Source organism: Amphiprion ocellaris, chromosome 6, assembly GCF_022539595.1.
Source record: "Amphiprion ocellaris isolate individual 3 ecotype Okinawa chromosome 6, ASM2253959v1, whole genome shotgun sequence".
NCBI lineage: Eukaryota > Metazoa > Chordata > Actinopteri > Pomacentridae > Amphiprion > Amphiprion ocellaris.
Window position 1 is genome coordinate 5,265,015 of NC_072771.1, and position 18,034 is coordinate 5,283,048.

Consider the following 18,034-nt stretch of genomic DNA (forward strand, 5'->3'; position numbering starts at 1 on the left):
AAATCAGGCAGTAGATCATCAGGCTTTTTTTTTCTGTCTTTAAACCAGCTCATTTGGTCTTACTGTCATGTTACGTAATAAACTACTTCAGATTCACCTTTTGAAACTCCTATAATGCCACAATATGCCAGAAACAGACTACCTATAAGGGATGAAAAAACAGAGAAATTGTCCAAAATAGGGTTTCTGCACTTTGGCTATAAATAAGGGAGGCCAGGAAAAAAACAAGAGCAAACTCAGCTCACATACTGTGGTTACATCCACACGTTATATATATAATAATACTTAACTATTGCTTTTCAAGACACTTTAAGACGCCTAAAAAATGGCACCTATAGTGTTCACACTTTTTTCAGATTTACACAATTTTTAGATGTTAAATTAGTTAATTCCTAGAGATGGACTTTAAATAAATGCTATTTTTTTTTATCAGCTGACTGTGATAACTGGAACTTTACTGAACAATTTACTGTTTTTTTTTTTTTTTTTTAAAACAATTTTCCCAATTTTGTTGAATTACAGACAATAAATAATGAAATATCAGTATTTTTTACAAATTTTTTAACAGTAAGTAGCTGTAAAATTACATTGATTTGCTGTATTTAAATTACTGAAATATATTATATACAATAATATAGTTAATTTTTTCTTAATTAAATAAAAAACAAATATCTGTAAAATCGTAAAGATTTTTGCTGATTTTGATATGGAAAATATAATGGAATTTTACAGCTAATAGTTGTAAAATATTGAATCACCATTTGTACAAATATAGGTTTTTAATGTGGACTGTATTTACTGTTTTGGCCCTTTTTTTTTTGCTTTAAACAGTCAACATGCAAGTTAATATTTTTTTATGTGATTTTCTGAAATAATATGTGCAATTTAACAAATGTAGAAAATCTGTAAAATCACCCTTTTCAATCTTAGTATTTATATTTATTTTTTGAATGATAAATTCCATAAAAATAATATTTTTTGCTCATAAAAATAGAACAGTTTTACAGTCAAACATTAAAAAGAACAAACAATTATTTTCCACAATACTATTGTTACAATTTTTTGGCAGTTTTCTTACAGTCAATGTGTAAATTAATACTGTTTTTCCCTTTTTTTTTTTTTGCTAATTATTATCTATAATTTAAAGGGATAGTTCGGGATTTTTGACATGAATCTCTATGGCATCCCTATCATTAGTAACGTACACTCTCACTGTCTTACCCCCGACAGTGTCCCGTGAGCCGAGTTCTGGTCCGGTTCTGGTCGCGGCGAAAGTAGTCCGGCAGGTTTCCAGGGTCACTTAAATAAAACGTATTTCTTCTAAAAACAGCATGTGTTCAAAAGAGTGATTTATTTGCATCACAAAACCCATTTTCACGAAAAAGTCACACCACGTAATCACTTGGCACTACTTCCTGTCCCGTCGTATCAATGCGCGTTGTCCTCCAGCTGACTGCTGCGTACATGTGTTGATATCAACACATGTACGCAGCAGGCTCACGGGACACTGTCGGGGGTAAGACAGTGAGAGTGTACGTTACGAATGATAGGGATGCCATAGAGATTCATGTCAAAAATCCCGAACTATCCCTTTAACAACACAGGAAAATCTTTAAAATAACCACAAATTGTTCAACAATTAGAGTTAGAAAATGTTCATTTTGTAAGCCTCTGCTCTCATTTCACTTCTCAGGAAGGTAGGTAGATAGGTACTTTATTGATCCTTAGGGAAATTCAAGAAATTCAGGTCCAACTGGAAGGAAAATCCCACTGAAGCCAACATAGAACTCTCTGGAGGGATTATACATCTCACCTGGCCTGACCTGGGAGGCCAGATTAGATGTACAATCCCTCCACGGATTTCTAGGTTTTCTTTGAGGTTTCCTCCCAGTTGGAAGTCGATACAAAACCTCTGACAGAAGGTCTTCAGGAAGGGTTGCATATCTCATCTGGCCTGGGAACACCTCAGGATCTCACATGAGTAACTGGAAAGCAGAAGAAACAGGATGAATGGATGTAAGATGATTTTTTACCCCCCAAAGATAAATCTCTTGACTTCCTGATACTATCTTAACCTGAATCCAATTGTGAGCTTCAGGTTCCTCAGGTGCAAGCCTCAATCAAAACATCACGGGTGCTTTTTGTCATCCTAGCAGGTTCCTCACTTGCATCTGTTAGTCACATCTTAGCTCATTCCAGGGAGAATGTGAGAACGAGTTGTGAGGAACAACCTTCTCTCAATTCAAGAAATATAACTGACATGACATGATCTCTTCTACATGGTAGCAGAAGCTTTTACAGATACTTCACGGCCACACAAGCATGTAAACAAGCAAACACGTGAATGGAGTTTTCTAATGCTAATTAACACAGGAACATCATCACACACACACGCACGCATGCACGCACACACACACACACACACACACACACACACACACACACACACACACACACACAATATCACTCAGTTTCCACCTTGATTCTTCCACCATCCTCATCCTCCATCATCATCCCAGCTGTGAAGTGTCATCGGTGCTGACTGACAGCCAAACTGAGCAGAGATGAATATGAATGGGAGGGTGAATATGAATATGCAGATGAGGAGGTGAGACGTTTCGGCTGCTTCTTTTCTTTCAGCCTGATCTGTCAGAAAATGATGGCTGTCAGCCTTCGCTGCTTTAGGATGAAGCCGACGCACTCACTGACCTGATGAGAGCAGAAACTGTACTGTTGTACTGAGGTTGTGAAAAGCGCCCCTGAGTGTATAAAAGAATGGGTTAAATACGGAGCAAGTTTACATTTATTTTATCTTTGTTGTGTGCTGTTAACTTCAGCTGCTTGATCATTAATAAGAAAACACCACGTATGAAAGCTTTCATTCAGAAATCAGTGAATGAAAGATGTTGAAATGATTGTTTCTGAAAAATTCGTCCAATTCTAGGCTTATATGTGTCTTGTGATCCTGTTTAAGATGTCAATTTGTGTAGTAGATGAAACATGAATTTAAAAAAAAATACTCAGAGACTTTAATAACATTTTATTTATTGAAAACAGATGGGAATTTATCACCCCTGCAGAGAAAAATAACTGAATTTCTATAAGTTTTTATATAAGTGTCAATCTATCAGTCCTATTTTCAGCGTCCTCCCCCTCAGATTGCCAATTAGAATCCTCCATCCACGATTATTGATGATTTATGCTGTCCAGCAGATGATGAAGAATCAGATACTATTTGCATTGGAGGCCTGGTTGGAAGATTAGGGACTTTCTGTTGCTTGGAAAATAAGATTCTGTTCGTTGCAATGAAAAAGAATCTGGAAAAAGAATGAAAGAAATAATGTGTCTTCGTTCAAGATCAACCCAATGGAGAGAACAGTGGAAAGGCTTTTGTGGTTGTTTTGAATGTTCTGAACATTGCTTCAGTCTAGTATGTAAGTTAAAAATCTGTAAGAAAGAACACATAACAACAAATGATATAAAAAAATTAGCTATTCATGCCATTATGATTACTGTTACTGTTAGGAAATGCATTGAAAATGACGTAAACAGATGATTGAAACATAACAAAAATAACACATGTAGATCACTTTTTCCACCACAACTGTTATGCAGGCTTTGTATTGAGCCATTGTGGTGAAATGGGAGCCGAACTGGAAGGCAAAACTCTTGATTTACCATTTGATTTATGTTCTAAACCTCAACTATGGTCATGGGCTTTGGGTAGAGATTGAAAGAATGAGATAGAAGTGGCCAAAATGAGTGTCTTCTGTAGGATTTCTGGGCTCTGACACCCTACCTACAGCAATCAAGGTGCATCGATATTAGTCTTTTGTTTTTTCTTAAAGCATAATAAAGCAGAGAACTGCAGATTGAATATTTCAGGTAACAGGGGAGCACTTAGACACCAGGATTGTGTTCAGAGGTCTAACCAAGAATCAAACAAGATGATACAAATGTTCCTCAAACATTCTTTTATTATTTCTTTCAAATGAAGCTAGCAGGAACTCCTCAGCCAAGGAATGTAAATAATGCAGAGCGTAGTCTAAACCTGGTTGTGGCAACAGTGAACAGAAACCAGCTGAGTATGATTCATTTTTACTTTAGAGGTTTTCTGGGCATGTTCAGGCACTTTACTGATCCTGAGGGAAATTCAAGAATTTCAAGTTCAACTGGAAGGAAAGCTTCACTGAAGCCAACCTAGAACTCTCTGGAGGGATATTACATCTCATCTGGCCTCCCAGGTCAGGACAGATGAGATATATTATCCCTCCAGAGAGTTCTAGGTTGGCTTCGAGGTCTCTTCCCAATTGGAAGTCCATGCAAAATGTCAGACAGAAGTTCTTCAGGAAGGGTTGCATATCTCATCTGGCCTGGGAACTCCTGGGATCTTCCATGAGTAACTGGAAAGTAGAATGAAACGGATGAATCGATGTAAGATTTTTTCCTCAAAGATAAATCTCTTGACTTCCTGATACTATCTTAACCTAAATCAAATTGTGAGCTTCAGGTTCCTCAGGTGCAAGCCTCAATCAAAACATCATGGGTGCTTTTCGTCATCCTAGCAGGTTTCCTCACTTGCATCTGTTAGTCACATCTTAGCTCATTCCAGGGAGAATGTGAGAACGAGTTGTGAGGAAGAACCCCGAGGACTGATGGTTGAAGCGTCAATCTTAGGTGACATCAGTGACTTAAAACGTGCTGCACAGCTGCAACTCTTGCCAAATCCAACTGGCACCCCCAAACATACAGTGTTTATATGTCACAACACTCGATGAAAGACGTCTCTTCAGGATAAACATTTGTTTCTCCACTATAACTGCCTACCAAAGCCTCCCTTTTGCCACGTCGACTCGACATGCATTTAAACAGTTGTAAGAGTGAGTGATTTTGCAAAGAAGCACCTGATTCCAGTTTCTACGACACTCACATTTGTAACACGCTTAGGTGAAACATCAACGCAGATCACATGACAGCTGAATGAATTCAGAGAGAATCTACACCTCCTACTCTGTTTCTACCCTGCAGTAAATGAAAGTATTCTCACTTCATTATAGAGTCAAATCCACAGAAAACTGCAACACACTCACTGACGCCAAGACTGCATTAGTGATGCTATTTTATGTTATTTTTTTCATGAAAAGTTGAAAAGTTTATTTTTAAAACAATGGCATGTGCCAGTTTTGTCTGTTATTGCACAGTTTGGAAGCTGCAGTAGTTGTTCAGCCGTAATCATTTCGATTCAGTAGAATTTATTGATTGGAATGCTGCCATCTTTGCTTTTTGGAGAGTTTACAAAAGTTTACATGCAGTTGTAAAGACCATATATATCATGGTAGTCTTGGCATTCCAGTTGTTCCTGTAACTCTTCATTTTTTGTAATGGAACTGTTGAAACGCTTGTGCTACCAATCCTGCATTTTGGTTCTTTCATAGATTTATTTTTGGTCTTCTGGAAATGTGACAGAATCTTCTGGGTCAAACCTATACATACTGCAGTGCTAATATACACTACCATTCAAAAGTTTGGGGTCACTTAGAAATGTCCTTATTTTTGAAGGAAAAGCAGTTTTTTCAATGAAGATGACGCTAAATTGATCATAAATACAGTGTAGACATTGTTAATGTGGTAAATGACTATTGTAGCTGGAAACAGCTGATTTTTAATGGAATATCTCCATAGAGGTACAGAGGAACATTTCCAGCAACCATCACTCCTGTGTTCTAATGCTACACTGTGCTAGCTAATGGTGTTGAAAGGCTAATTGATCATTAGAAAACCCTTTTGCAGTTATGTTAGCACATGAATAAAAGTGTGAGTTTTCACGGAAAACATGAAATTGTTTGGGTGACCCCAAACTTTTGAACGGTAGTGTATAGTAAAACGTCATTTGGCTGTTTTTATCTCAAAAAGGAGCTTTATGTAGTTTGGTTTCATGTTCTTAGCTGCTAATTCAGTGGCAGGTCAGTCTTTGTTGAGTCACAGATTATGTTTATTTAGAATATACAGCGGAATATGTGGATTTTTAAACTCTAAATGTGTATATAACATAGTTATTGTGTGTTTCTGCAGCGAGATCAATCATCTGGAGTCGGGTCTGGTGGTGGAATTGTGGAACAAAGGTTTGATCTGGGACACGATGATCGGAACGGCACTGATACCCCTTGACTCCATCCGACAGTCTGACGAGGTAACGCATCTCAAATACACACTTTCATCGTTTTGTCTTCACGAACATGAACACAAGGGACACAGTCTGGTTTTTTATTTGCACTGAAGTCCTAAGAATCACAGTGTATGACCAAACAACCTCAATTTATCATTATTCTACCTCAAATCATCACGAGCCTCCTGCTTGATTTGCTTGAAGCTATTTTTATTACAAACTATGGATATTTAAAATGGTATCTATGAAATCCTAAACTAGTATATCAAGTCCTTTACAAGATATAATGTTTAATTTTCCTGAGAATTTACATAAAACTACATGAAAAGTCTCCTCAAAACTGAATTTTATGCCAACAAATGAGGATAAGGATAAGGATAAGGATAAACTTTAGCGATCCCACAGTGGGGAAAGTTCACCGTTACAGCAGCTCCAAAGAAAAAGTATAAAGGCAGTGCAGAATAGATAAGAAAAAGAAACACAGTGCAAAAATTGCAGAAAAAAAAACATTATATAGAGATGATTCTTTTTTTTTTCTTATAAATATCATGTAGAAGATTATGTACAACAGGATGAGGTATCAGTTATTGCACATAAGTAGGAGGATGCCGGTCTAAAATGGGGGAAGAGAAAAAGTGCAGCAGTAAACGGTACACAGTGGAGTTTATAGTGCGGCGTTGTACAATCTAACAGATGCTGGAATAAACGACCTGCGGAAGTGTTCCTTCTTCCACCTAGGGTGAACCAGTCTGTTGTTGAAGGCGCTTCTTAAGGAGTTCACAGTCTGATGCAGAGGGTGGGAGGTGTTTCCTATGATGGAAGACAGTTTATCCAGAGCCCTCCTCTCCCCCACCACCTCCATGGAGTCCAGGGATCAGCCACAGACTGAGCTGCTCTTTTTATCAGTCTGTTTAGTCTGTTCTTATCACGCTCAGAGCATCCCCCTCCCCAGTACATCACTGCATAGAAGACCATGGATTCCACCACAGTGTCATAAAAGGTTCTCAGCAGTGGCCTGCTCACACCAAACTGTGGTCTGATAATAAAAAATATTCCCATATTAAGGAAAATGATGCACCAGCATTTGTGTAATATTTCATAATGTCTTCTCTCATGTTTTATTGTCTTTTCTTGATGTTTTATTGTTGCTCTTTCTTCGTAAAGCACCCTGCAACTCTGGTGCCCCTGATGTTTTCCAACTCTGGTTGGAAGACATAAGGGGCAAAGTTCACAGACACAAGTTTATTTGAGGTGTTTAAAAATCTGAAGCTGCCAGTCCGACTTTATTAAATATAGTAGGTCATCTGTCAAAGATATCAACAGGTGACTTTCCACTACTGGAGCTTGATGAAGATACAAGGTGGGGTTATTTTTTCTACAGGAATGACCCCAAAACCTACCCTTTTAGCCTTTTTGTTTCCATTGCAATGTAGGGTCATGACCAAACAACAACAACATATAGAAGCTACTGGACATAACGTCAGTTCTATGAGCATGTGGGAAACAGAACAATACAGGGGGGGTCTCGACATTAAGTCGGAATTTCGTTCCTATGGCGCGACATAACGTGATTTTCTCTGTTAGTCGTAACTCAGGCTTAGGCCAAGCAACCGGCCGATGTTCGTCAGTGTTTCGCCCTTTTCCGAGCGTTTTATTATATCTAATTTCTCTTCCATGGAGATGGCTTTCCTTTTCTTCGAAGCACTGCCATCAGAAGAGTCTGATTTACGCCTGGGGGCCATAATGAAGGACAAAAAGTTTCCAACAAAACAGCACAAATGAAATAAAGCGAATGTAGCACAATCCAAGGTGGCGTACAACCGGCGAATGTAAACAAAGCAGTGTCCTCATATAGCGCCACGTAACGAGGTATTCGCCAACTAGTTCCCACGGGAAATTTGTTTTAATGTTGCAAACGCTGTATGTCGAAATGATGGAACAAGACTTTCTTAATAAATTTATGGGGCATGGTGAAGTAACCATGAAACGCCGTAGGTTGAAGATGTTGTAAACCGAGGACCTACTGTATAGTGTTTGTCGTATTAGCCTGTATGATGAATTTTATGTTGCTGCTCACAGAGGACACGAAAAGGGCGGAAAAATCGCATTTCTGAGTTTAACCAATCAACATTTGTCTTCAAACCCACGCGGCAATTTTTCAGGGCCACTCAGAGGAACCTATTTTGGATCTTTGCGTCTTTGCGTCTGGGTTGTTACTGATCAGTTTTTGACTCCTGCACTCAGTAGACATTCCTGCTATCACCTGTAACCTGCCAATGTTGTTCCTCACTTCTTCAGCTTTTCATCTTTGCTTAGATTTATTGAATAGTTATCACATTGTAGCTTTGTTTCTCAATGACTCAACTTTTTTTTTTACTCTGTTTTGTTTTCCTTGTTGACCTCTTTGTATTTTTGTCCTCAGGAGGGACCAGGAGAGTGGACGTCTCTGGACTCTGAGGTCCTAATGAGGGAGGATGAGATCTGTGGAACCACAAACCCGACTTCACACCAAGTGCTGCTGGACACCAGATTTGAGCTGCCGTTTGGTGTGTATACGTACCCAAACACGCAAACTGTAGTCACAAACTACTCAGAAACATCAGAAGGTTTGACAGAAGGATGATTTTGATGTTTCTATCTTAGTTCTTGTCTAATATTTCTCTGTTTAAGAGTTGATACAAGTAAACACAGATTTTATGTTATCTTTGGCTGAATAATGGTTGTTTCTTCACCGTTAGAGAACTTTCCTTCCAAATTCACATACCTTTTCCCAGTTGAAGTATTTATTGCAGCAAGCTGTAGCATATTTAAAATGAAACACGATTTGTCCTTTCCAATATGATAGTGTTGGCGAGAAATAATATTTTTTAACTGACATCAAATTGCATTCAGCTCTATAGCCATCCTCACAACCATTACTGTTGTTTTAGTTACTCACGAACTCATCATTGCATCGATATATTAATGTCTACATATGTTAATGTCTGTGAATTGTACACATATCAGCATATTTATTTAATGGATAATGGATAATTGGGGTGCAAACATTTGTCTGGTTTGCTGCCTCTACAAGTAGTCTCAGTTAATGAAATATTGACATTTATGAATGTTAACTAAGTACATATTTCTCCCAGTTTTGCCAGATATTGCCAGATTTGACACAATCATCCCTACACAATTATTAAAAGCACTTTAAGGTGAGATACGTATAGAAACATGACAATCTGATAATTCAAAATATTTGTTTTCCTTGATAAAAAGGTTAACATAAAAAAATTCTGCGAGTATTATCTAATGAGATGGTGGAAGACATGGATATTCTAGACTGTTGTGAAGAAAAGCAAGATGCGGCAAGTGTGGTTATCACTTATGATGAAGATAAGAATTGACACTAAATAGTGAGATTAAACTGATGGTTCTGTATCATATAATAACTCTCCTTTTAAAATCCTAACAACATGATACTCTTTCATTAATATTAGATGACTCTAATAGAGTTCTGTAAGTCTTTCTAAGTCTCTGGAAGTCTTATGTTAACTAACAAACAGTAATCTGAGTTATATTCTCACCACCACTGTCAACACAGACTGAAAGGACCAGTGTGAAGGTTTCAGTGCCATCTAGTGGTGAGTTTGCAGATTGCAACCAAGTGAATATAACTAACTTCAACCTCCCTTTTAAAGCGAAAAGAGAATTTCCCCTTGTGGGATCAATAAAGTATATGTAGAAATAAATAAATAGCAATAAAGTGTGTTGGGGAACGTGCTGTAGAAACAATGTGGACCCCACGGAAGATGGGTAGATATAGAATCATTATCCCAAGCAAATAAACACAACTAATCATATTTACAAGTGATAACACACGAACAAAAACATCATTTTGAACATTATGTTCAATTTCTGCCAATGAATCCTCTAAATTCTGCACACTGGACCTTTAACCATTCATGGGAATAAAAAAAACGATCAATAAAACCTGACAAAATTCTAGTACACTGAGCAGTTTTAAAACCAATTTCACTTTAAAACTTTGTAGAATTCATAAAGACTAAACACGAGAGGGATTGGTATTTTCACAATAATCCTCTCCTCTTCAAAATAAGATCTCCAGTCTTAAGAAAATTTATATGAAGGTGAAAAAACTTGAAAAAAATTACAAATTTGTTATGTCATTCTCAGATAGCTCAGCTGTGTAAGACCAAGTAGGGTTCATTATTTTCTTTCTTTTGCATAAAGATTAGACTCAAAACAACATGCAAAAATAACCCTCCATGTGTTTGGTGTAACATTTATTTCTCTTCACTTCAGCAGTTAAAGTTGACTCATGTTTTATAACCCTCCTGTCTGTTAGAGCTGGTGGAAGCACCACCAGGGTTCATAAAGTTTTAATAACTGGTTTATTCAAGGTAATGTTTTGCTCCTAAATAGTCCTCCGCGTGCTTTATTTTTATGTCTCATGGCTGTTTTTATTTCTGGAGTGGAATCACATAAATAGCAACATTTCTAAGGGCCAGTTTGTTTCCTCTGAGATTTTAATCTGAAGCAGCTGTCAGAGAAGGCAGCGTTCTGTCCCCCAACTGGACCCAAAGATCAGGGCCTGAAGATGGAGATAAGATAGTAGTTTCTTTGTTTTAGCAACCTCTGACAGATCCTGTTTGAAAACTGGGTGACATCCAGGGTACCAATCGATAGCAAGTTGCATCTTTTTCATCCTGAAACATACAAACAGGTTCACAAATATCATGTTTTGAGCTGCGAGGTGGAGTTTAGCAGATCGACACACATTTTTAACACTTTCCCGGGATGTCATCCATCAGAATAAATATTCACTCTGTAAATTTGTTCAGAAATCATACAAAAAAAAGATGCAGATTGTAACTCCAGAAGTTTCCTGAGAACATAAAGTTGTGTTTGCACCCAAGTACAAAGTATATTTACTCAATTAGAGTAGAGATGTAGATGTACTTGTACATCTACATCTCAGAGGGAAATATTCCACTTTCTACTCAATTACATTCATCTGACAGCTTTTATTACTTTTAAGATGCAGAATTCACAACATGGATCGTGAAACAAGCTTTTAAAACTAGTTTTTGCATTTTATTCAAAGCTGACTTGCGAAAACTGCAATTACTTCATCAAAAGCACCAAAAAATATTGTAAGAATACCATGATATGCATAGAAATATACTTGTGAAAATACATTTTGGGTTGTTGCACCCAAATATTACCTTTTAACTACCCTTTAAACTTTAATAAATCAATATTTAGCTAATGTTGACTGTCAAATTTAGACTTTAAACCACAAATGCATGTCTTAGAAGTATACATAGGCACTTATACGAATCTTTGGATACTTTTTACAGTACAAAAATTCAGAAAATGCAGTGACAAGTGTGGAAATATATCCGCACAGAACTATGCAAGCAAATAAAATTAAATGAACTGTACACAGAGTCAAAATACAGTTTGTAGGAGCCACAAACTCAAATTTTTATTTTATTATTGTCATCTTTTGTAACAATTATAGCCAAAATATGTCATTTTTGATTGTTTTTTTTTTAAATTTAGTTTGATATCTTGCAATCCACAAGAGGCTTTCAATCCCCACTTTGGGAACTGCTAGTAAACTGCACCTCTGCTTTCACATTTTTTCTTAATTCCTGTGCTTTTCTTGTCTTCTACATTGTTTTTGGGTGGAATCTGATCCTCCTGAGTTGGCTGCTAATCCTATTTCTGGGCCCCCAAAAGGAAAACTTCTCATGAGGTTTTAAACACAGCATGAATATAAGATTTTAAACCATCGGGCAACATGGATAGAAGTTGATGAGATGGAGGACTGAGGGAGGGTGGAGCTTGATTCCTTCTATTCTCCCCTTCGTCCTCCATTATTTACCTTCTCTGTTCTCAACAAATCCCTCCATCCCATGCATCTGGATCTCCTCTCTTCTTACACTCTCTGCCACGTTTTCTCATCACTCTTTTAATTTTTCCTCACTTTGAATCCATTTTTCTTCCAGACATCCCAGAGGACGAGGCTCAGTACTGGACCAGTAAACTGGAGCGGATCAACACCATGAGGATACACGACGAGGTGAGCTCACTAAAAATATCCAAATGATGTTTGATGTAAGTTATGAATTAATAAAGAGTGGAAAAAAAGAGTAGAAGTTGTCCAAGAATCTTTTATTTACTGAATATATATGTCTACAACTGCAGCTTTCATAGTAACAACAAATACTGCACCTAAAATCTTGGCTGATTTTCATTTAAGTCCATATTTTAATAAGTTTATAATTTAAATAAATATCTGATTGTTTTGTGCAAGTGTTTACAAGCTTGCTATTAAGTTTCATCTTCAGACTCCTATTTTGTGCATTTTTGCAGGTTTTCTCCATATTTATGTACTTTCATTAAATATTATTCCCCACTGTTCTTCCTTCTCAGTAATGTGGAAGTTTGTGTTGCTTTCTGCTGCCACCTAATGACGAATAATAGTCATTACAACACAGAAAGATTTGTCACAGTACTAAAAAATCTTTTTTGCTTTCTAATATGTTCTCTTTCTCTTCTTCTTGTGTGTTTTTTCCAGTATCCACTACAGGAAGAGGTCCAGAGAAGAAGAATGGTGTCTGTTCCCTCCCAGTGCTGTAAGTAGAAAGATAAAAAAGTGTTGAACAAATTCATTCCACAGCATTTTCATTCATCTTTGTTTTATATGTTTGTGTTTTGTGGGTACTTTGTTCATTATTCTGTCAACTCTCTGTGGTGACTTTGGACAAACCTTTTTTGGAGAGCAGGAAAAGAAATTCTGGGTGTGAGTAATTCATTTAATCCTACTTCAGATCATCTTTTTTTTTTTTAAAGTAAATTATGACTTGGAATCCTCACTCATTACAGAAAAGTAATCAAGCCTGATTTTTAGATGCATCAGCCACTGTTAATGATAGTTATATAGAACTATTAAGCCTTTTGAGTATCGAGGTGCTTCTCCCTAATAATTAACCAATTATTTCTCAATAGGGGGATCTTAGTTGACCAAGTTTTGCTCAGTCTGTAGGTTAATAATAAAAATCCAAAGATAGTGAAAATACTAATCCAATCGCAGACAGACATTATTGGTTATACAGCTTCTTTCTGTGGTTATTAGAAGAGATAGAAATGTCAACAGGTGGACGGGAAAATCCAAAATGTGGGATCATTTCAGAAGGTGAAGGACGACCCCAAGAAGAAAAACTCAAAGTTGTCAGACTCAACTGCTGGCATGCAGAGAGGGCTGGTAAAAAGACGGACACTGCTGGTTAAAACTTTTCTGGATGCTTTTACGGTCCCCCAGATCACTGATGCAGCAGCCGAGTGTCTTTTTTGACAACAACAGACTAATAACAGCATTAAACCTTTGCAGTTTCTGCTTGCTGGCGGCACATTGTTGAACCAAATCCACTGTATGTTTTAGCTTTTTAACAAAATGTTCAGTCTTGTGGCTGATCTCTTCACACATTCAGAATCATGCCACTTTGGTCAGTGTTGCTGTGGTTAGCTTTGTGCGTTTGCTTGTAATATTTACATTTAAACGTCTCATTATATACAGTGTTAACAGTCTTAGTCTACTGGCAACACTTTGTGTCAGCTCTGGAGCTGAAAACGTTTTCTCCCCAACGCTCCCCAATAGATATCCATCCGTTATTTGTACACCGTTTATTCCTCACTAGGGTCGGCTGGAGTCTATCCCAGCTGACAGGTCTCCAGTCGATCACAGGGCTACGTATAGAGACAAACAATCACATTCACACCTACAGACAATTTAGAATCACCAATTGAACACAGCATGTTTTTGGACTGTGGGAGGAAGCTGGAGAACCTGGAGAAAAGCCACGGATGTACAGAGAAACAAGCAAACTCCATGCAGAAAGATCGCAGGGAGGTCAGGACGTGACCTAGGCTTCTTCTAGCTGCAAGATGAAAGTGCTAACCACCAAGTCACTGTGCAGCCCCCGATAAATATATATTTTGATCATTAAAATGATTTGACAAACAACAGCTAGTCATCCAATAGTTTCAATTAATGACCTCTAGCCTACTGAGAAAGTCTTTGTTTAGGGAGAGGGCCAACCACTTTCCCCCAGTCTTCCCATTTCCTCCCTTTTTTCATGTTTTGTGCATAAATTTCCACAAGACAGATCATCATTGGATGGTTCTACCCAAAATACTATGTTCGTCTCCCATTTAAGCCTTTAAGATATCCCATTGTGCAATTCCGCCAGGACATATTCTTAGATTTTTATATACTGTAGTGCAACTTTTTGGAGTATTTCTATTTGCTTTACATCAATATAACCCTTAAATCACAAGTTTGAATAATATTTATTGATTTATGTCTTAACTACTGCATTAAATTGCTTAAAAGTGCAATAAACCTAAAAAAAAAAAATAAATTGGTTATGTTCATTTCACATATATTTCAAAATACAGAAATAGCATAGCTGTATCCCTCAAATTATGTTATGTGCGCTTTATTGCGTATTTTTACAAACCCATCACTGCAATGAAAAAGGTCTCTGAGACCTGGTGAATGTGTGAAATAGTCTGAAAGACAGAGAAAACAAATAGCATATCTTATGACAAACACATACTGAATTAGATCAGCTTACGCCACCTTTACTTGAAAATGCTTTTTTTTGTTTGTTTTATTGTGTCTGTGTGAAGTTACCAGTCATTCTTCTTCATCTGGCTTCGTCACATTTCTTCACATACTTCTCATCTATCTAACACTGGCCATCATTACCATCAAGTTTTAGATATTTCTGTGTGTTCAGCTCCATGTTACACACTCATCCAACCATCACCAGTTGCTGTTACTGGTTTGAGTCTTTATTAATGAAGTTTTCTTCTCTTCTTTGGAAACTTGCCTGCAGGCAGTTGGAGTTATTTTGGATGGAGTGACCAGCAGAGTATGTATGGTGGTTGTATTTTTACCTCGCATGATACCAGACTTGCCTTTCATTTTAAATCAGGTCCACTGTGTGTTTGGTCTGTATCCATCATTTATCTTCATTCTAAGTGATGTTTCACTGTCTTGTTTCCTCCTGATAAAAATACAAACAATTTTATGTGACGTGGAGTGAAATTTCTTGTTTGCGCCCTTCATTTTCAGCTTTCTCTCTTTGCATTATCTGCTTGTTACCCCACGAGGGCGCTATTTATTCAAACATTTTCATTGTTTGTAAGTCTGTTTATGTAATGGTATCGATTTGATTCATGTTGAATTGCTCTGTTTATTACTTGTCTGCTTTGCTTAGCTTTTGAGAATCTGACAACTTTAATCATTTCTGCAGATAAACGGTTTTAACAGTTGCTCAAATTTTAAACTTTTTTTTTTTTTTTTTTTTTTAAATAAATCTGCAGAAAGAGGAATCATATAACTGGACGTCCCACAGGAATGAAGGACTTCTTGTGACTATAAGTGGCACTTGTAGTTATTCTGTGTGGACGGACGAGTTATGCAAAGTTTTGACAACATCCTCGTCTCTGATGCTGCATGTAGATTGTTCACATCCACCCCGTTAGCCTTCTGAATGAGTTTATTCAGTCTTCTGGTGTCATCCGCCCTCAGGCTTTTACCCCAGCAGTCCACAGCTGCCACCAAATACTCCTAAAGCACCCACAGCATGGTGCCACATATATTAAAGGACTAGAGTTTCTGCAGGAAAATGAACCAACGCTGCCTCTTCTTGAAGAGAGATGCAGAGTTTCAGTTCTAGTCTAGTTTAACCCTCTGACCTCCAAGAAGTTTTTGGGCTTTTTTTGTGCTGCTGACACATTTTTCACTTGCTGTGGGCTCATTTTTCACTAGAATATAAAGTCCTGCACCTCTGTGGAAACAGAATAACCATGAAGAAGGAGAAAGAAGACAGAAATGTCTTCCACTCAGTAACAACAGCGTTAGAATGACATAAATCGTACAAAAAAAGTTGAATTTCTCTGGTTTCTCTGAAAAAAACTGGAATAAACATGTACACAATTTTTCAAAGTGTCCACGTGTGTCACCAATACTGAAAAAATGGTGACTCCACAATACTAGAGATATTTTGCTGCTTTTTCCTACTTTAATTTTTTTCCATGCTCGTCTCCTGTGTGAGTTTTTGCAGCTGAGCTGGTTGTCGGTTGCAGCAAGTAGTGTATTTTTATTTTTATTTTAACAGAGACCACTGGATGAAGGTTTATAATTTTAGAGAATTTTTAAATGAGACATGATTTTACTGAAATATCACGATTTTAACCTTAGATTTGGTTACGTTTTCTGACAGAACCAAGTGTCACAGAGCAGAAACTTGAAAATACTGTTTTTATAGTTTCTGGCTCTGATAAATGGGGTCATTTAGGTGTTGTTTTGAAAAGATAACAAGCTTTCAAACCTGCAAGATTTTTAACTTTATTTGATTATGTTTTCTGACAGAATGGCTTATCAAAATGAGTACGATCACCAGAAACTTCAAAATATTTCTGTTTTTATAGTTTGTAGCTCTGGTAAATTGTGTATTTTTTGGGCCTTATTGTATAGGACAGTGGAATGAGGACCTGCACTAAAGGGCCATGGGCTGGATTCGAACCTGTGACCACTGCATCGGGGACTAGAGCCCCTTTTTATGGGTCTCCCACTCAACCAGTTGAGCTACTGGGACACCTGTTTTTTTGTGATTTTTGTCATGTTTAACACGTCTTTCAAACCTGCCAGCACATTTCAGGGTCCAGAGGGTTAATATTCAAGTGATCTCTAAGGTATTTGTCCACCTGTACCGCTTCCACCAGTTCTATCTAAACGGAAAGAGTAAAAGCAGGAGTCCTACCTCCCCTGAAGTCCACTAGCAGCTGCAGATGATTCAGATTCACACCGGTCTACATAACCATCCACCCACCACTCTCTGCTGCACGATTCCCTGGAAGAATTGTTTATAACAGCTGTGTAAAAGTTTTCTAGTTCAGCTCGTTTAAAGTTACACTTTGCAAGTTTCTGCAGTATAACAATGACATGTCTGCACTGCAAAAACACGATGGAAGAAGAATAAAATGGATGAATGGAGAGTTTCACAGTAATGATGGGCAGTGATCAGACTGTCCATTATGTTTGTTTACAACAGCTATGAGACAAATAATTTAAATCATGTCAACAGGCTGTTCAGAGTTTCCATTCTGTATAATTTGAAAGTTATAATTAATTTTAGAAATTATCTTATCAATGCTTTGCTGAAGTGTTTTCATTCCTCACAGCGTTTGATGACCATGACAGTGCGATGGATGACCGAGACAGCGACTATCGCAGTGAAACCGGCAACAGACCTCCGCGGTTCCACACCACCTCCCAGACTAATTCATCAGTGCACCAATACCCGATAGGACGCAGGGTCCAACACCAAGCCTTGTCCAGGGAGTCCGAGTCTGTACAAAGCTATGAGCTAGACTATAGAGAAATGAGGGGACCCAGGTAAACACACACTCACTCGGAGAGACACACAAGCAAATACACAACTCTCTGCCCTCATTAGTGCAGCACCACTTAGGAATAACAATCCTGTGGCTACTCGGTGTTGTCAGGTATATGTGCAGAGCTCGTAAATAACAGGAAATGCACTAAAATAGTATAAAGTAGTAGTGAATTGGCCTGAATCAACCACTCTCAACCATGGATTCTGAGATCATTTGTATTCATATATATTTGCTTTTGCTTTAAGGAGTCAGTTTAGCAAGAGAAGCATAAACTACCACTGTGGTTATTCCATTTGACAGCACAAGTGGTACAGCTTTAGACAGCTGTGCTGTAGCACATGCAACACATTTTATCTTAATCATGCCAATTTAGGTGTAATTATA

The 18,034-nt window shown here is 37.6% G+C and overlaps 1 protein-coding gene across 1 annotated transcript in view; it reads left to right on the forward strand.

Moving 5' to 3' along the window:
• The window catches only part of LOC111565599 (protein unc-13 homolog B-like), a 279,044-nt gene that overhangs the window by 59,233 nt on the left and 201,777 nt on the right, over positions 1–18,034 (forward strand). The window contains exons 4-9 of the mRNA XM_055011386.1: positions 6,073–6,190; positions 8,589–8,712; positions 12,187–12,260; positions 12,759–12,816; positions 15,082–15,117; positions 17,435–17,648. Coding sequence (XP_054867361.1) covers positions 6,073–6,190; positions 8,589–8,712; positions 12,187–12,260; positions 12,759–12,816; positions 15,082–15,117; positions 17,435–17,648 — 624 coding nt within the window. The remainder of the gene's footprint in view (positions 1–6,072; positions 6,191–8,588; positions 8,713–12,186; positions 12,261–12,758; positions 12,817–15,081; positions 15,118–17,434; positions 17,649–18,034) is intronic.